Source organism: Papilio polytes, unplaced genomic scaffold (assembly GCF_000836215.1).
Source record: "Papilio polytes unplaced genomic scaffold, Ppol_1.0 DF824047.1, whole genome shotgun sequence".
Taxonomy (NCBI): domain Eukaryota; kingdom Metazoa; phylum Arthropoda; class Insecta; order Lepidoptera; family Papilionidae; genus Papilio; species Papilio polytes.
The window spans coordinates 4,518,387-4,536,189 of NW_013525157.1; the positions used below are offsets into that span (position 1 = coordinate 4,518,387).

The following is a 17,803-nucleotide window of genomic DNA, read 5'->3' on the forward strand; positions in this document are numbered from 1 at the left end:
CAAAAATTAATACCCGGATGTGCGCAACTCTTTCAAAACGACCAATGTACGATGTATTCATTACAAAGAAATTATTTAGAATCAAACAAAGCAACCGAAATCACGGAGTGAGTAATTTCATATTAAGACGGTCATTTTATTTCGTCGCAACGAAAATTTCGTTGGTAGCTAATGATACCCACTGTAGAAGATTGTACGCGGATGGTCGCGGCAACTAATGAAGCCATATTTAGTCTTTGGTACTATAATCAAAATTGAATTACCAGGGTTGACATTCTCGCTACTTTATACATTTTTTCTTTTTCTGCTCCAATTCTCGTAGGTTGGATTTTAAATTTATAATGAACATCGGCGTTCGAGCGATATTTTTAGTGGGGCGTCGCGATAGCCTCGTCAATTGTCATTTCTAATAATACTGCAGTAAGCCTTTTACTTTACCTTTAGACAAATATTATACTATTTTCTATGGCTTGACGGGTAATATGGTGTTCGAATATTAACAAGACAGATTTCTTAATAGGACAAAATTATCAATGTACATTTTACTACGACCGATAATATCAAATTTAAACACATTATAGGTAATTCTTCAAATTCTCATTTGAACAAAACAATTTAGTCAAATAAACATCAATTTTACATATCCACTCATTTATTTGAAGCGAGCTTGAAAACAAAAGAAAAAAGACATGTTTAAAAACGAAGCTATATAAAAAATAAAAACTTAATAAATAAATCGACACGAAACAGTGTGTAGATCATTCCTATTGTTAACTGACAATGTAAACATTATAGGATGCAACCAAAATATTAATACTGTACAAGCATTCTAAAAACGTAATTATTGATTAACCCCTCCCACAGAAGCAACGTGTTCTACATTAAAAAAATCCATCAATCACTGAATCAGGCATCGTTAACACGCGCGTTGCATTAACTTCTATAAATCAGGACCACTTGCCCGGAGATTCTGATCTATTAGTTTGATGACGAAGCAGTTCCCGGCCTCGGTTAGCGCCAGTTAATACGAAGCGTCACTTTTTAATACAAATTTAATCAACCGCACTGGAGCCCTTTCTGCATCGTTTACAATGTTCTTGTCCTGCTTTACGGAATCACCGTGTAATGACTTTAAGCGCCCATAAACCACTTTTGTATGGAAATTTATTGGCTGACGTTTAAGGTATACGTATTGTGCAGTTTGGGACGCTTATTTTCTTCTCAATGATTAATAGTTCGACATTATTTGGCTTTTTTTGTTCGTGCTCGTAGACTAACATCAAGTATTTTAGTAAATATTGTCATAAAAAAAATCAAAATTATGCTATACACTCTTTATTTGGATGGCAATAGTTAATTCGTTTAAGTACGTACATTGGTATCTAGTACTCCCTTTCATCATATTAATCTTATGTTACGCATATTATAAATGCGAAAGTTTAGATGGATGGATGGATGGATGGATGTTTGTTAGAGTTTGTAGCCTAAACGGCTGAAAGGATTTCGATGAAATTTGGCATAGATGTAGAGGATAGTTTGGAAGAACACTTAGGGTACTTTCTTTTAATCTCGTGCGGAGTTGCGGGCGAAAGCTAGTGAGATACTAAATACGCTTCCAATATGTTTAACAAATAACAACAACGGTTTTATAGAGCAGATGAAAATAACTTGATCACAAATAAGAGGTGATGAAGTTGTAGAACTTTCTTGCCATTCGATTTAACATCAATTATAAATATAATTTTGTTAGACGTTTAGTGAAAATCGTGCAATGTAAACAATTTCTGACGGCGCAGTCTGAGAGAGCCGTATCGAAGGCGGAATGAGCCAGGAGCATTCGAGTTTCCCGCAAATAATAACAATTTAAGAGGTACCTCACACGATCTGGCCGCATAGTTGAGTACAGGTAATTGGTCCCGGTCATGCGATTACGTTTCTAGCCGATTTAATTATCGCGAAATGATCAGTGTGCCGGCCTCCCGCAATTTACCTATCAATCAAATGGGGAGCGTTCCGCTTATTGGCGCTCAAACGCAGACAAAACTACGATATCGGTTTTCAATCACTCTTGCAAAACACAGCCTGCAAACCGAGAAGTCGACTTGCAAACCAGAAAAGCAATATGGCCTTCTACACTGCGACATGAATAATTACTTACGCATTATACACACTTAACGGATACCGTAGTACTTAGCTTACCTCTTCGAGCTCTGATTTACTATCTTGAAGGCTTTAAGTAGACGGAGAAAACTAGTAGTTGCAAAAAACAAAAACGACTCGCAGTCTAAACATTATGAAAACGTTACCTTTTTATAATAAAATTAGTGGAAAGATCTCATTGTTCAATAATATTTGTTTTATGATAAAATTCCGATGTTAATATGGTCGGTATGATGTACTCCAATATGGAAATACGGTCAATGATTTTAATTTCAAATATTTTACACGTCAGAAGGTTACAAACCAAAATTCCTTCCGAAGGAATGATTTCAAATTTAGAAGGTATAAAAATTAAAAACTCTGGTGTACGTGATGAACGTGAGATACGGCCTTTTTACCGCACATCACCATCTACGGACTTAAGCATTACTTTTATCAAGACATAAAGACCTTTATGAATTTATCGTGAATGGCGTTGACAAAAATGAGAATATAAATAATGTGTTGAATTATTCAGCGTGATCTGTATGGAGGCCATCGGTTGCCGCAAGTCGGTAAAAACCGTTCGCGCGCCCGCCTGCCGGAATGCAACGCTCGATGCCTTTTTGTCTGATTGTCTTTGGCCACGCACTCATCCATTATCTAACTGAATTAGGAACTATACAGGCCTTTTTTTTTTACTCAACTCCTTACTTTGTTGACTTAATAATTTAATAAACTGTTCCATTTTAATTTCGAATTCAACAGTTCTACTTCTCTGGCTCGTTGAAAAACAAATTTCTTTTCATTAACGATGAAATATTAATTTTCTGCCAAATTGATAATTGTAGAAAAAAGCTCCCTGATTGTAGTAACAACTTTAAAACCTAAGAATTGCACAAGAAAAGCTTTTGTTCTACTATTGGTATTTAAAAAAAATCAGAAAATCTCTAGTTTTCTGTTTTACAATAAAAACATCCAAACATCGATCGTTAATTGCGTTGTCTCTTTTTAATCTGTCGCAGGATTTAATTTGCTTGACAGTCTGCGGTACAAAATAAAAGCTCGTATAATCTGAAGTATAAAAATGAATTATAAATTCTGCTCTCGCTGCTCCGGCTTCGTTTAGTCGTTTTCATTGTTTCTGTAATTAATACTAATTTTCAGTTCCATTGTTACTCTACGCTGACGTTCTGATTATCAATTTTTTATCTTCCCAGTCCACCTTCCCTTTGAATGTTGCGTCGTCACCGATGGCTGAGAATGAATTAGGATTTTGAATCTTATAGCAAGGACGATTAGTATCGGTGATCGAGACTATTTTTGTTGTTTGAAATTTTATTGCTTCGGATCCTCACCGCATACTCACGTTTGGCGCTCAATGAAATTGCATCGATTGTTAACGTGTTGCAATTAGTGGAATTTTTATTATGGATCTTAAGTTGATTTTAACGTTTAGTTCTGTGTGCGGAGGAATGTCGCAGGTGTCACTTTTTCGACACATTTCTGTTTTTGAAATAGCTCCAGTAGACGTATGTCATTGACAAAGATGTAACCCGCTAAATACAAGCGCGAAAGTTAGCTTATTTGAAAATAGTTTTGTACTAACTCAGTAATTAATTTAACGCAATCAATTGTTGTTCAACATTTTATTGGATTTTAGAACATTTAACATCATAATAGTACAAATCTCATGATTCACTGTTGAGTACCTTCATGCTAAATTTATTATAATTTCCAGGTACTCTCAGACCTCCAGGTCTCATTGGCGGCAGCAAGCCCAAAGTCGCCACACCTGCTGTCGTGTCGAAAATAGAACAATACAAACGGGAAAATCCAACAATCTTCGCCTGGGAAATTCGAGAACGACTTATTTCAGAAGGTACGTAATGTGACATTAAGGAATTAGCATCGATTATCAAAGGCTTTTATATGATAAAGTACTCATATACATGTTTTATTTATAATAATTCGTAGCCAGATAATAAATTTGTTTTCAGTCGTAGACAACTTAAATCGTGTTAAGTGAACAATTCCATTGTTGTTGTTTTCTTGGAACTAATTTAATTTACTTTTAAATGTAGAACTATTTTTGTGTATACTATGTCTTATATTAACAGTTATAACGTACTTCTAAATACGTAATTAAAATGTAACAATAGCGTTCAGACTAGGAAATGTTACCTTTATTTCTAGATACTGTTTCTGAAAACAACTAATTATAATTGATAATTCAAAATAAAAATTCGTTGCAATAAAGAAACTAGTTTAATAAAGTCGTAGTTACACTGAAATTATTCAATTGTAGAGTCAGTCACAAATCAGTCAAATCGAGCTGTACCTTAAAGTAAATTTGCGTAAACCAAACCTTTAAGAATAATGACATAAATTTGTTTTAGCTGATGTTAAAATATTCCCCTGTAAAGTGTTACGCGAAAAACGCCAAGAGCTATCACGAACTAACCGATAGCCGCGGTTGATCTCGTGCTTCCAAAATAATGTTCTTGAACAAAGTTTGGACGGATCATTACATAAATTTATACAATTCATTTAATGATGATATATTTATTTATTATAAAAATCCTAATAAATTTTACTGAAAATAAACAAACGTAAACACAAGAGATTGTATCCGCAGAAAAAACCTTTTTAAGACACATAAAACAATGCACAACCAAGTTGTACTGGAAAACAGAGTAACCAATAATTTGTAAGGAAAAATAAACTTTACCTAAGTAATGTAAGATGAGGAATATCAGTTTTTAATTGTTTTTCATTTAAATAAAGATGAATTGAATTAATAAAAGCATTTTTATTGCATAGAGTCGACTTACTTTTGAGCTATAAAAAGAGTCCAAGACGCTACATCCGCTACTTGAAGATGTCAAATTTGTAGGTTATGCAACAAAACTAAAAACATTACTATCGGGAGTTATAATTAACTCCTAAATTCTTAAAAGTTCAATTTAATGCGCGACAATTGTTTATCGTTTTTTTTTCTTCAAAAGAAATTTAATTTAAAAAGGAGAAAAAATTGCGAAGTCAAATTGAAAAGCGTACCGCTATTAAGTTTTTGCGCGCGTGCAAAAACTTGAGCTAAATATTTAAGTCGCATAAACGAAATCAATAAAGCGGCAAACTCGGACAATGATCTTTTTAAAGCGTTGTTGTGTCGTTTTTATATTATTAAACGTGTTAGAAAGAAATAATACGGTAACGTAGACGAGATGTCGGAGTAGTTTCTACATAAAGTATTTAGACACATGATTTATAAATAAGTTTGACTTCTTTATAATTGTTTTAGGTGTAAATTTGATGCGTTAGTTGATGACTTATAAAACATCCAAAAAACGATGACGATCCTCTGAAGTTCAGGGGTGTTTACGTTTCGAATAACACTTCCGTACTCAAGTAATGGGATTTGGGCATTGGTTTAATGAACTTTACTTATTTAGTGTCAAATAGTTTTAGGGAGGTCAGCAGGTAAAGCCATTGAAGTGCAACCCCGAATATGGTCTAATAGTTTCGTAAATGGCCGCCGGCTTACCGACAGCGGATATCTTGTAATACGAGAAGCTCTATTGGTTTTAATGCTACTATGAGCAACGAAAGAACTTTGTTGTTATGTACACGCACATAAACCGACTCTGTGGTTAAAGTACATACATTATGTAATTAAAGAATACACATGTTGATACAAGATTTTTGATCTGTCGAAAAACATGCTTTTGATTAAAGTAAAAATGTTTACATTCACAAAATAGAATCTGCCCGTACGTATTTATGTAGCCTCCATGTATTTTTTTTATTTTGCAATTTAAATCACTTATTAAATTAATCGACATGGCGAAGCAACCACTGCCATTGATTTGATATTCGCAATCGCAGATGTTTTCTTCAATCGCAATCTTCAATCTTCAATCTTCAATCGCAAATCACAAAAGCCTTCTACAAACTATACTAAACTGTATCTCCATATAACATCCAAACCAGCATCATGACTACTCATTCTAGTTTGGATAAATTACCCTGACTTAATCAGTAGATTTGATACTGCAACTATCAGTGCTAAAGTATAAGAGTTGAGTGAACTAATCTCGTATGGGATTAAGCGTCAGTCTGTCAGTCTAGACTAGGGCATCGCGACAGCTGTTACGTTTTACACAAATACCAGCGACGCACAGGAAATACTTGTGGGTGTTCACTAATGAGCAGTTAAAATTGTTGATATTTTACAAAACTAGGTTTCAAAGAGTAATCCTGTTTACTAACATAGATAGATACAAATAATGGTTTTTGTAACTTTCGAGAGCTGTGCGGATTACATTAAATACAAAACTGAATTACGTAAAATATTCTAATAAAAGGATAGATGTATTAATTGATAATAAGAGGGTTTAATCACGGAAGACCGACAATGACAGTATTTTTTTAAATGTAAGAGTTTCTTAATAGTATGAAAATTATATTTAACAGATCTTCTATTGTTTAAATATTTTTGTAATCAATAAGTTCTCTACTAACTCAATTATAACAATAAAGTAAAAACGTTAGCCTAGCTATAAAGCTACCGTATTGACAATTTTTATGAATATTACTTAGTACAAAATGAAAAGCGCACGCATACAAAGTCTTGGTATGCTAATGTACGTAATGTCGTGCAGTTTTACTGCTGTACAGTAGAGTCGAAGAGCATGATGGGCGTCTTTAGCTCGGAGTCCAATAAGCCAATTGCCATAATTGCACCAATGACACCTCTTGTGCCCATGCGTGACAATAAACATCACATTTATATCCAAAAAACGACTCAGCTGCTTTGTAAAATATTAAACGATTTGAACTATAAAAATATGTAACATTAAGTTGAAACTACGTTGGCAAAACTGTAATAAGTATGCCTTTATAAACTGCAACGTTGTGCGTTTGCGTTTTCTCTAGCACCGAGGCAGAGGCAGGGTGCGTGCGATGGCTGGTGTAACAGGTTTCGCTTACGAGACCATTTCTGGTTTACGATATCACCGGGGACCGGATTAGGGGACGATAACGTTCGCGATGGGATCACTGCGCTAAACAGAGTTGTTAAATTGGTCCATGCTCATTAAATCCACAGGTGGCAACGTAACTTCTGAGTGCAGCACCGCGTAAACATCGAATCAAAAAGGAACCTAATTTTATTTTAAAGTTACCCAATTTATACCATTTTATTTTTATTATATTAAGTTGTTCGTTAAATTTAGGATGGTATACATATTTACATTTCACACCTTCCTTGTACATGGTGTCCAAAAAGTGATCGACTTTGTTTTCAAATTGAATGATTTTCATACCTCTGCCATTTGCCGTGTTTTTCCATATTGATAAATGAATTCTAGTACAAAAGGCAACACCAGAAACTTTAAAAAAACCATGCAAAAGATTTAAGGCTATGAAATATATTAAATTTTGTTTTTCGCGTCCTTTTATTTTTATTGTGTTTGTAACTTCAAAATTAGATCGATCAAAATACCACATTTCGAAGTTCCGTCCATTGTCTTCATCGGAATAAGATGTGAAATAATTTTCTTTTGAATTTAGTAAATTGAAATTCGATTTGCGAGTAATCGTTTCCGAATAACCCTTTGGCAAATTCGCGCTTCAATTAAGAATAAAGGAAACAAAAATTATCACTACATACAGGTATCGTGTAACGTGCCGGCTTGTAATTGTGAGCAGGTTGTATGAGCTTCGCTCGAAGAAATATTATTGTTATGCGACTGGTTTATATTTTTTTTTGTTCAAAAGTTGCCTGTCATTACCGTCATTTGTTGAAATGTATTTAAAATAATTGCGCGATCGCGGTGCGCGCCCATGCCTCCGTTGTATGCGAAAATTGCACGCGATCTCGTCACTTGTTTTGTTTAAATGCTCACATATTTGTCGTAAACGTACAGGAAATATATGTACTTAAATGTACATTTATGTATTCTTTTGCGTTAAACATTGCAAATAGAAAAACACGATAAAATAATAATGAAATTGTATTATTCGTCCTACGTTAATAAACATAAGCGTCGCCATAGGTAGATTTTCGAACTATAGCAGCCCCCAAAAATTTAAAATTGATATAAAAACTACTACGAACATGACCATATTATTGGTAGCTGCCTTCCTACTTTTAGGTCATCGTCTGGCGACGTTAATGTTGGTATATCTTAATTTATGAAAACGAGATTAGTTGAATCTTACTCGATTCAAGGCATAGATTCTTACCTTACTGAGTTACATGTAGTTTTGATCGATTGAATTAGATCTATAGACGAGCTCGGTGTGTTAACTTGACCGGCCCTCCTGCTGACAGAAGCCCAGTCACTATTACTATTATTTAATTGTGAATCAGTTGTTAAAAATCTAAAAAGGAAAATATTTCTTAAAATTACTTATTTTACATTTCCTCGCACATTCTTGAATATTATTTCACCCTTAATTCAAAACGTTAAGATTTGATTTAAAAGTTAATTAAACACACATTTATACACGTATTGCTAAATGAACGAACAAAGAATAACTTATTAAATATGTAACAAACTATAATTTGTCATGTCTGTAATACATTAAGTCTATGGTTCATAGAAAAATATAAGCAACAGAATTTTAATCAAATTTGTAACAAAATGATCGCACTCACAATGCCGAGAGTTTTTTATTGAGACGCGTGCCTCGTTCTCAGCTCTCTTATGAAACTAGCCAAATTGATTAAATTTCATAACTGAACGCCGGTACACTTTCAATTCATTCTTTTTATTACGGCTCATTCAATTCTGCGGAACCGTTTATTGATATTGTTAACGTAAGCTGAATTTCGATATCGCAAAATAAATTAAATTAACGGAGTTATGACATCGATACATGTTTCTTTATGATTTTGTTTTTTTAAACCTGAAATAAAAAAGTTTTTCAATTACCTATAGCTTATGTAGAGTTTAAATAGACTAAGAACATTGCGTTGTTAATTATAATCCATTATTAAACGAGCGACTGAATCGTTTGAAACGAGTGTCTTATATTGAACGCAAAAGAATTATTTATTGTATTGAATAGCACACTATAGATCCTCTATCTTGATCTGTCAATAAAATTGTAGAGAGCGGAGCAGCGGTAGGTACCTACGTGTTAATTGTCGATAGTCTTCAGGAGCGCAGTTATCAAAACAGAGCGGCTCAAAGAAACCGTCTAAATTTTAATAAGGTGCCCACTACCGCCTTTGTTAGAGATGACTTTGCAGTTTTATACAATAGCTTGCGCAACTTATCGACTAAATCGATATCGGTTTACGAGGCGTTACGGCCCGCTCTAGCTACTGACCACGTTTTGATTAATTGCATTCTTAAGCCACAAATTGTAGCGGCGTGGTGCCCTCTGCCTGCTTTCTGCCGCCCGCCGCCCCGTGCAACACAAATTATTTACTGGCGCCGATTGATTAGCGAAACCGATGACGTGTAGTTTTACATGGGGAGTGTTAAGTATTTGGACTGATATCTATTGTATCATTTTTTTGCTTCTAAAACTATCATCAGCCATATTTTTTTTGAAGTAAAATCTTGTTGCCACAATCGATGAGAGATACAAACAGTCCCTAAATTGTTGGAGGATCTCAAAAGTTTTTTGACATTTACTAACAAGGCATCGCTACGTTAGCTTATATTGTTCGATGGAAATAAATCAAATCGGCCTCCACACAGCTTCCAATAAACCGATACATTTATTGATTTGTTACAGCATTAAATTGGTTCCCAGAGAAGGATCACACTTACAATGTTGTCCGGCGTTTTAAGGGTCACGCTCTTGATTTCGGAACGATCTTGTCGCCTTTCAAATGGCTGCGGGATCATAAAGTTTTGACATTAAATTTGGAATGAAGTCGGTCTTACGATGTCATTTCACGTGAATAACTTTAATTAGTATATGACAAGATCTTATAACGATCACCGCATAGTGAAAACGAATATATGAAACAAGGTGTGGCTTCTAAGTTAATTTATTGCAGAGCACCGCGTCTGCTACTTTGGCTATTCATTGCTAATTGAAATGGGGAGTGAAGCATGTGCGTAGTGTAGGCGTTTAGCGCAACGGTTGCTGCGCGCGACCCCCCGCCGGCGCGAACACCTTTTTACTCGGTCCACGCCGCGGGTGCCGCTTGATTGCCTCCGATCTCATCGTTTTATGTTCCTCATAAAGCCAACAATAATTCATTTAGACGACGTGACGCCACTCACTCGTTAACTGGTTCCTTACACTAGACGCGAGAATTCGATATCGAACTGTATCAAAATATTAAAAAAAAATAGTACATTAAGTCACATTTATAGCTGCTGAGTGGCTCCCTGTGTAATAAGAACCTCGGTTATTAACAGATGACTACTAATCTTTCACTAGTCCAACCACTTTTACAAATCTCAACCTTCTATCTATTTTACAAAATAATTACAGTGCTTCTTAAATGTTATATTAATAAATGTTAGGTAATAATTATTAGTAGACTATTAGTGACATCATCTTTAATGCGGTCGCCATAGCATGGAGGTTTTACGTTCAAGTTCAATATCCATTTACACTATAATGAGCCTAATCAAATTTTTCGTAGGAGCCGGTCGACCGATGTATAATAAATAAATTCATTCCGAACCATTAGGCACGAGATCCGATTGTTAATGTCTCAATTTAGAAGCGGACGTAAATCTTCCAAGGCGTGACAATTACTGTTACTTTCCAGCAATACAAACAAAAAGGTTTTCCGTCAATTATCGATAAATTAACCCGATTAAACACTCCGCGGCAGACGGCGCCCGACCGTCTTATCTCGGGACATGCCACGCTTTTAGGCAGGTACCGACTTACAACACATCGCCACAGAAACATATTTGAACATTTTTGAACGAATATGCTTTTTATTACGATTTCAAGAGAGCGACATCTCCATAACATGGAAGACAAATTAAAAAGAGAATGACTGTGAACAAAAAGTTTGTTACTGTTTTGCTAATTTACTACTTTTTTTTTTAAATTCAGATTATTACCCCTATCGGTTGGCACTATAGCTTATTTTATGATATGGTGGCAAACTGGCAAACGGCCACTTGAATTGGCCGAAATAGCAAAGCCACGCTGCCCATCGAGATCCGCAAAAATAGATGCGTTGCCTATTGTTTATGGAAAGAGTATAATACTTCTTCGTCACCTTCGACAAACCCACTTAAATATATTTTGATTCTATCCGTCATGGAAACATGAATTGTATAGTTCAGTGTTATCCAAAAATCAATAGGTATCTGGAATACAAGAGATTATGCTAATTTCATAATACAAACATTTTTATTATTCAAGTAATTAAAATATTTAAATTTGTATGCAATAATTCCAAGAACAGCTACGTAGCAACGTAACGAGGTGTTTTTATTTGAAGTATCTAAACCATTTAATAGAAGCGGACCCTATTGTGACTAATCATGATTAAACGACTTTAGACAAATTGCATGACCGTGACTAGGCATTTAGGGATCGATCCGAGCGGCTCGATCCCAAATCATTAAAAGAACAATTATAGATATCACATACCCACCTGCAACCTGTTGAAGGATAATGATCTTTTCTAAATAAATACTTCTACCACAGACCGGAGACTGCTCTCCTTTGTTCAAATAATTACGGAAGAAATCGACTACATAGAACGGATTAACCATCGTCAGTGTATGTTTTTTTAACAATAAATTTACTCTGAATTCTAGATATTCAAGAAAAGGCCTTCAAAAATATAACATAACAAATTATTTATATTTACTAGCTTATGATCACGAATCCGTGCGCGTGGAATTAATAAAAAAACAAATTAAGTACGTAACCTATGTGTTCCTCCACTCTATGTTCTACATCCGTTCAGCAGTTTGAGTATACTGTAACAAACTTCCTTTCATATAAACTTTTGCATTTATAATATTAGTAAGATAAGATAAAAATAGTAATCCAAAATAGGTAAATACATATCTCCGGATTGGAACACTACATGTAAGAACTGAGATTGCGTAGGACTGTCGAGAATGATGAAAAGCCTAATTTGATAATTTTCGTATGATCCTCAGTAATAATAAAAATCTTATAAATAAGTATTAGGACAATGGCAGTACAATGCTAAAGCCAAAATTCGAATATCCGCATTCAAGTAGTTCACTTATTCATTCATCTATCCCCGCTCTATTTCAGTGAATCGGATGACAAACATAAAAAGCCGCTAAGCACATTCTCCTTGCTTAACAAAAACCCAATTTAACTGTTCACTTAAAGTTCATTGAAGTTTTTTGTTTGAGCGCAACAAACAAGGAACCCGATTAAAAACGGCGACGGCCAGCTCTTAGAAAACGTTACAGAATTTTCAACGGTTTTTCTTCTTTTTAAAAGAGCTATACTCTCATTATGGTGGATATCGGTTGGTAAATTACGACCGGTCATCCATTGATGTATTTCTTTGGCGCTTTAATTCTCCGATGAGAACAGAAGGCTCTATGGGAGCGGGCGCGGCTAACATATCGCGCCGATTACGAAGCAAACAAATTGTATGGATCTTTTTGTGCTTTCGACGTGTTAACAATGAGAGATCCGACGCAACTGATCATTACCATTATGCCATATAAGGCTTTGTGTTTTGAGTAAATTATAACAGATCCGGTCCTGAGTTTATTTATTCGATGTTCTTGTGTACGATGGTCGCTCGACGAAACAATAGAGCTTCATTAAGTGCAGTGACCATTTAATTTTTTTTCTAAAGTTAATAGCAATGTTAATTATAATTACTGTTTTAAGACTGGGATAAGTTAAGATGGTAAGAAAAAAAATCAAAAATGGTTATTTATTTTAGTATTACGTTTAAATAAAGGTTACCTAAATACAGACACAATGAATATGTACCTGGTAAATTTTCTAAGTAAATTGTGAGTCGATTTTACATCTTTAACATTAACAAAGTATATTAAGCAATTATATCTAGTTATTATCCGTAGATGTAATTGTAGAAATGACCGCAACTTGAAATAGATCTAATTTAAGTAAATACTGGCAAATTGCTGCGAACATTGCAAAATTAAAGGACGCCAAAGCACTTAACAATAATAATGTCAATTTGTGTCGACAAACACAGCAACATGATTAAACTCCGCAATACGAAGAGAATATTTAACTTGTATTGCTAATTTTCATAATTTGTTTTCCGGTTTTCCTTGTCAAAGTACTAAATACACATATTAAATGGATTGCCGAAGGAATTTAATGAAAATCAAACAGATATATCAAACAGATCCAATAAATGAAAATAAAGATTGGTCTTAACAAGTTTTTAAACCGAATACGAATTATAAACAATACGCGTATAAGAGCATACTATTATAAAATGGTACTCAAAAGTTATAGCCTAAAAGAACAGTAGTGTTTGAAGTACCAGTATGCCAAGCACAGATCAGTAGCTCAACAACAAATTCTACAACAATTACAAACCGGCAGGCTATGATTAAATTATGGCACTTACTCCGTGTGTTTCCTGAAAATTACATGAGATGGCTCTGGCAAGGCTGCGTCGGCACGCAAGCGCTTGCACGCATTAGGGTCATACCGTACTAGCTATATTAGAACGAAAAATACTACTGAATTAAAAAAATGGTTATAAAACCTGGATAAAACAAGCTTGGTATTTTTTACTTGTTTTACATTTATATTTGCACATTCTTTACGGGATCTGACTTTAGTAGATATTCAAATTATGCTCTCCCATGCATGCATACTCCTTGGTCCATTACTGATATCTAAAGTTTGACAAAAAAAAACTTATTTTTTATGAATCCATAGCTGCAATCGGACATCTACTATTGTAATTAATAAGAGTAATACATTATGATTTTAAAAACATAAAAATGGAATAGTGTATAGCTGGCCTTAAACGACATAATGGTGAACGATTTTAAAACGCGACCAATGAATGACGCATCGGTTTTAACGCGCTGCTGGTCACTCATTTTGCGCGCAAACTGCAATTATCCTTACTTTGCTTAAGAAATATCACTGACTACCATAATTATGCCACTGTACCGTTTATGTACTGGTAACAGATATACACAGTCTTAGCTTTCAAGATCACGACTAACATGGAAATAAATTAGTACTAAAAACTACGTCACAAAGGCAACTAACTGCTCGCGACATTTAAAATAATTATTTTGCTATAATACATCTGTCTAAAGCTGAAAATTATATAGAACTCGAGTTTTTAACGTATAATTATTTGATTTGCCATTGAATTATGTTAAAGGAAATACCGAGCGGCTTGTTTTGATGATTAGTTATAAATAACACTAATTTATCTATAACCAATAGCGGGTCAAAGTGTAAAATCATCATTTTCTACACGCTAATGCCAATTAATGTAATTAAAATTAATGATTAATACATCAACTGACAGTGTGGTTAATAAATATCAGTTATTTCCCATTTAAATCAAATATCACTTGTAAATAACGAATAATATGAAACTGAATATTGAATTTATTCTTACATCAGTCGTGTGTTACATTAAAAAAAAAATATTCTCGCACAGTGTAACTAGCCTTCGTAAAGTTAGAAATAAAGTATATGAGTACCATTTTTTGTATAATGTAGTGTGCTGATTTGAACGATGTCGGGCATGTCCATGCGTGTCGAATGGAAATCTATAATTTATGGCACTCTTTTCTGGATAACTGTCTGCTTCTGTTTTACTTTTATCATTACTCATGTTTTCATTATTTTGCAGGTGTGTGCACGAATGCCACCGCACCGAGTGTATCGTCAATCAACAGGATACTGAGAAACAGAGCGGCGGAGCGAGCGGCTGCGGAGTTCGCGAGGGCCGCTGGTTACGGGCTGTACGCTGCTCCTCCTCCTTATGGAGGATTCCCTTGGGGAGGTGGAGGGGGTGTGTGGCCGCCCGGAGGTCTCCCCCTACCGCCGGGTGTACCCCCACCGTCCGTCGGGATGCAACACCCAGACGCGGTTCAGCAGGGATTCTTATCTTCTTCAGGACGTGGTCTCGTTGGTGAGTACCATTTACACTATTTGCCTACTTTGATTTAATTAAAACAACGCTAAATTATACTATTACAGTTATCAGATTTGAAATGTTTAAAATAGTTTTAATTCACTTTGTAATTTGTGCAGATGTCGATGGTGATGATTCCGGATCTCTGGACGGCGAACAACCAAAATTCCGCCGGAACCGAACGACGTTCAGTCCTGATCAACTGGAAGAGCTCGAGAAGGAATTCGAAAAGTCTCACTATCCTTGCGTGTCAACCCGAGAACGTTTGGCATCAAAAACTTCACTCTCGGAAGCCAGAGTTCAGGTGAATATTTATTCATAATAAACCTCAAAACCTAACGAGACATTATGATATCTGTGAATTCAAAGTCAATTAATATTACGTAGAATAAAAAGTCAACAAGTCTTGGCTTAATCGAATCAGAGCTATCGTTTCATTTCCATTTACATACATGAATTTGTTAACACGACGAGAACAGAATACTAATCACGCTTATTTACCGTTACTGACAGGTTTGGTTTTCCAACAGACGAGCCAAGTGGAGACGCCACCAGCGCATGAACCTCCTCAAGCGAGGTGGCGGCTCGCCCTCGCACCGCCTGCCCCACTCCCCCTCCCGCTCGCGCTCCCGTTCCTTGTCCCCTACCCGCGGGCCCTACCACACTCCCCAGATGGGTGGCGAAAATAGCGCGTTCAAAGCTCTGTCGCATCAGGACACGAACGCACTGAAGGCACTGTCCCACCAAGCGCAGCTGGAAAGTAACGCACTGAAAGCGCTCACGCAAACACCCTTCGAGAGCGGTGCGTTTAAGCCTCACCCCGCACTAGAAAACAGTGCGTTCAAGGCGCTCGTCCCACACTCAGCGGCTGCGGCGCTTCTAGCAGCTCAGTCCATACAACTAGCTCGAGGTTACGAATCTCATTCGGATTCCGACGAGGAGATAAATGTTCATGACGAGAGCGACGACGAAGGCGATAGACAGAGGAACACGACGAGGTCTAGATCGCCAAGCCCGTGCCGACAGCGACCGTTGACCTCGAGCGACCTGCCGCTACAACTCACCAAGCACGACCGTTGATGTTTCAACTCTACATAATGTGTTTATTTACTTGTTCAAAATACTTAAAATCATTCCTATCGAATGTTCACATCATAATATAATATTTTTATGTAAATTTCGTCCAAGGGTGTTAATACTCCCGTTTGCTTGTAAATTTATGTAAATATTAAGAGAATTAAGTTGTTGATTGTTGTAATGGAGACTAATGGTTAGCTGTTCAAGCTATGCACAAACGATGTCGCTTTATTTATAAACTCTTGCTATTGTATAGACGCTATGTTGTTATGTTAATAATGTAAGTAAGTTATGAAATATCCTTAGTTAATTTTAAATGCATATTGCATTCTTTTTGAATTTAAGTTTTGGTAGTGGTAATAACTTGGATAATGTTTTAAAAAGTAATTGATTGCAAGGTATTACCAAAGTATCAAATTGGTGTAAGCACGGTTCATTCAACTAACTAGTTCCTACGCACTTTACCGTGTAGCCGGGGATGTATATTAAAAAAAAAACAACTCGTAGTGATTAATGCAACATTTTGACTATGTTATTGTAAATTACAAAATGATAACACCAATGTAATAATGTAATAGAATATATTGTATATAGTTAACCGTTAAGCTTGGTAGAGCACTGTATTATTTATTATCTAAATGAACATATATATTTTATTGTAAAATATAGTAGAGAATTTACAAACGTACCTACGAAAATAAACAAATTATCTGATTTTTGACTTTAATTTTTAAAAATCCTTCTTACAGACCGATATCCAAAGATTTTGGAACCTAACCCTGATGAATTAATGACACATTCTTTTTAAATCAAGTCTTTAAAACTTTCTTTACAAGCTTGTAATAAGAAGACAAATGAAATGAAAAATAAAAAGAATAAGTAGGAATACTGCAAGCGTAAGCTCAGTTCAATTGTCTGGACATCAGCTAAATTAATATCTGACACGGCATTCTTTAAGTAACACACCTTTTAATTCTCGATCGTTATATTCGTATCATCGAAAACAATTATCCTTTTGCGTCCATTGTTAGTAAAAAGTTCTCGAATTGTTCTTCCCGGATATCGATAATCATGTTGGAGAAAGGAGAGCTCGGAACAAAAACATTCCGGTTGAACGAAACCCGACAGTAAATCTCTGTATGATTTTGTTTTGTAGATATTCTGTGCTCTAAGCATGTATCAATTAGAAACGTGAGGGATTCTCAGTCGAATTATAGCACGTCCGGTATTCTTGCAATGTTCTTTAGCTTAATTCTTCGATATGCGACTTTCAACCGACATATAACTACAAAGGAACTGCCGCAAGTTATATCGGTTTTGTTATTTATAAAATTATAATTACTCATGCCCGATTTACACATTTCTGAGTTTTTATAAGTTGTAACATTTCTTTACCAACAAATTCTTCATAATCTGAATAACTTTACGTTACAGTCTAGCATTGAAACGCTTAACTAATAAGAGAGTGGTTTCCGCTTAGTTTATAGCGCATATTTT

The 17,803-nt window shown here is 35.3% G+C and overlaps 1 protein-coding gene across 3 annotated transcripts in view; it reads left to right on the forward strand.

Annotated features, from left to right (window-relative positions):
• Window positions 1–16,986, forward strand: part of LOC106100458 (paired box protein Pax-6-like) — a 33,766-nt gene extending 16,780 nt beyond the window's left edge. For 2 of the 3 annotated variants that reach the window (XM_013279318.1, XM_013279319.1), the window contains exons 3-6: window positions 3,881–4,021; window positions 14,945–15,226; window positions 15,349–15,533; window positions 15,743–16,986. In XM_013279318.1, the coding sequence (XP_013134772.1) occupies window positions 3,881–4,021; window positions 14,945–15,226; window positions 15,349–15,533; window positions 15,743–16,309 (1,175 nt within the window). In that variant the 3' untranslated portion in view covers window positions 16,310–16,986. The remainder of the gene's footprint in view (window positions 1–3,880; window positions 4,022–14,944; window positions 15,227–15,348; window positions 15,534–15,742) is intronic. The other variant, XM_013279320.1, reaches the window with a different exon arrangement.
• The last annotated feature ends 817 nt before the right edge of the window (window positions 16,987–17,803 follow it).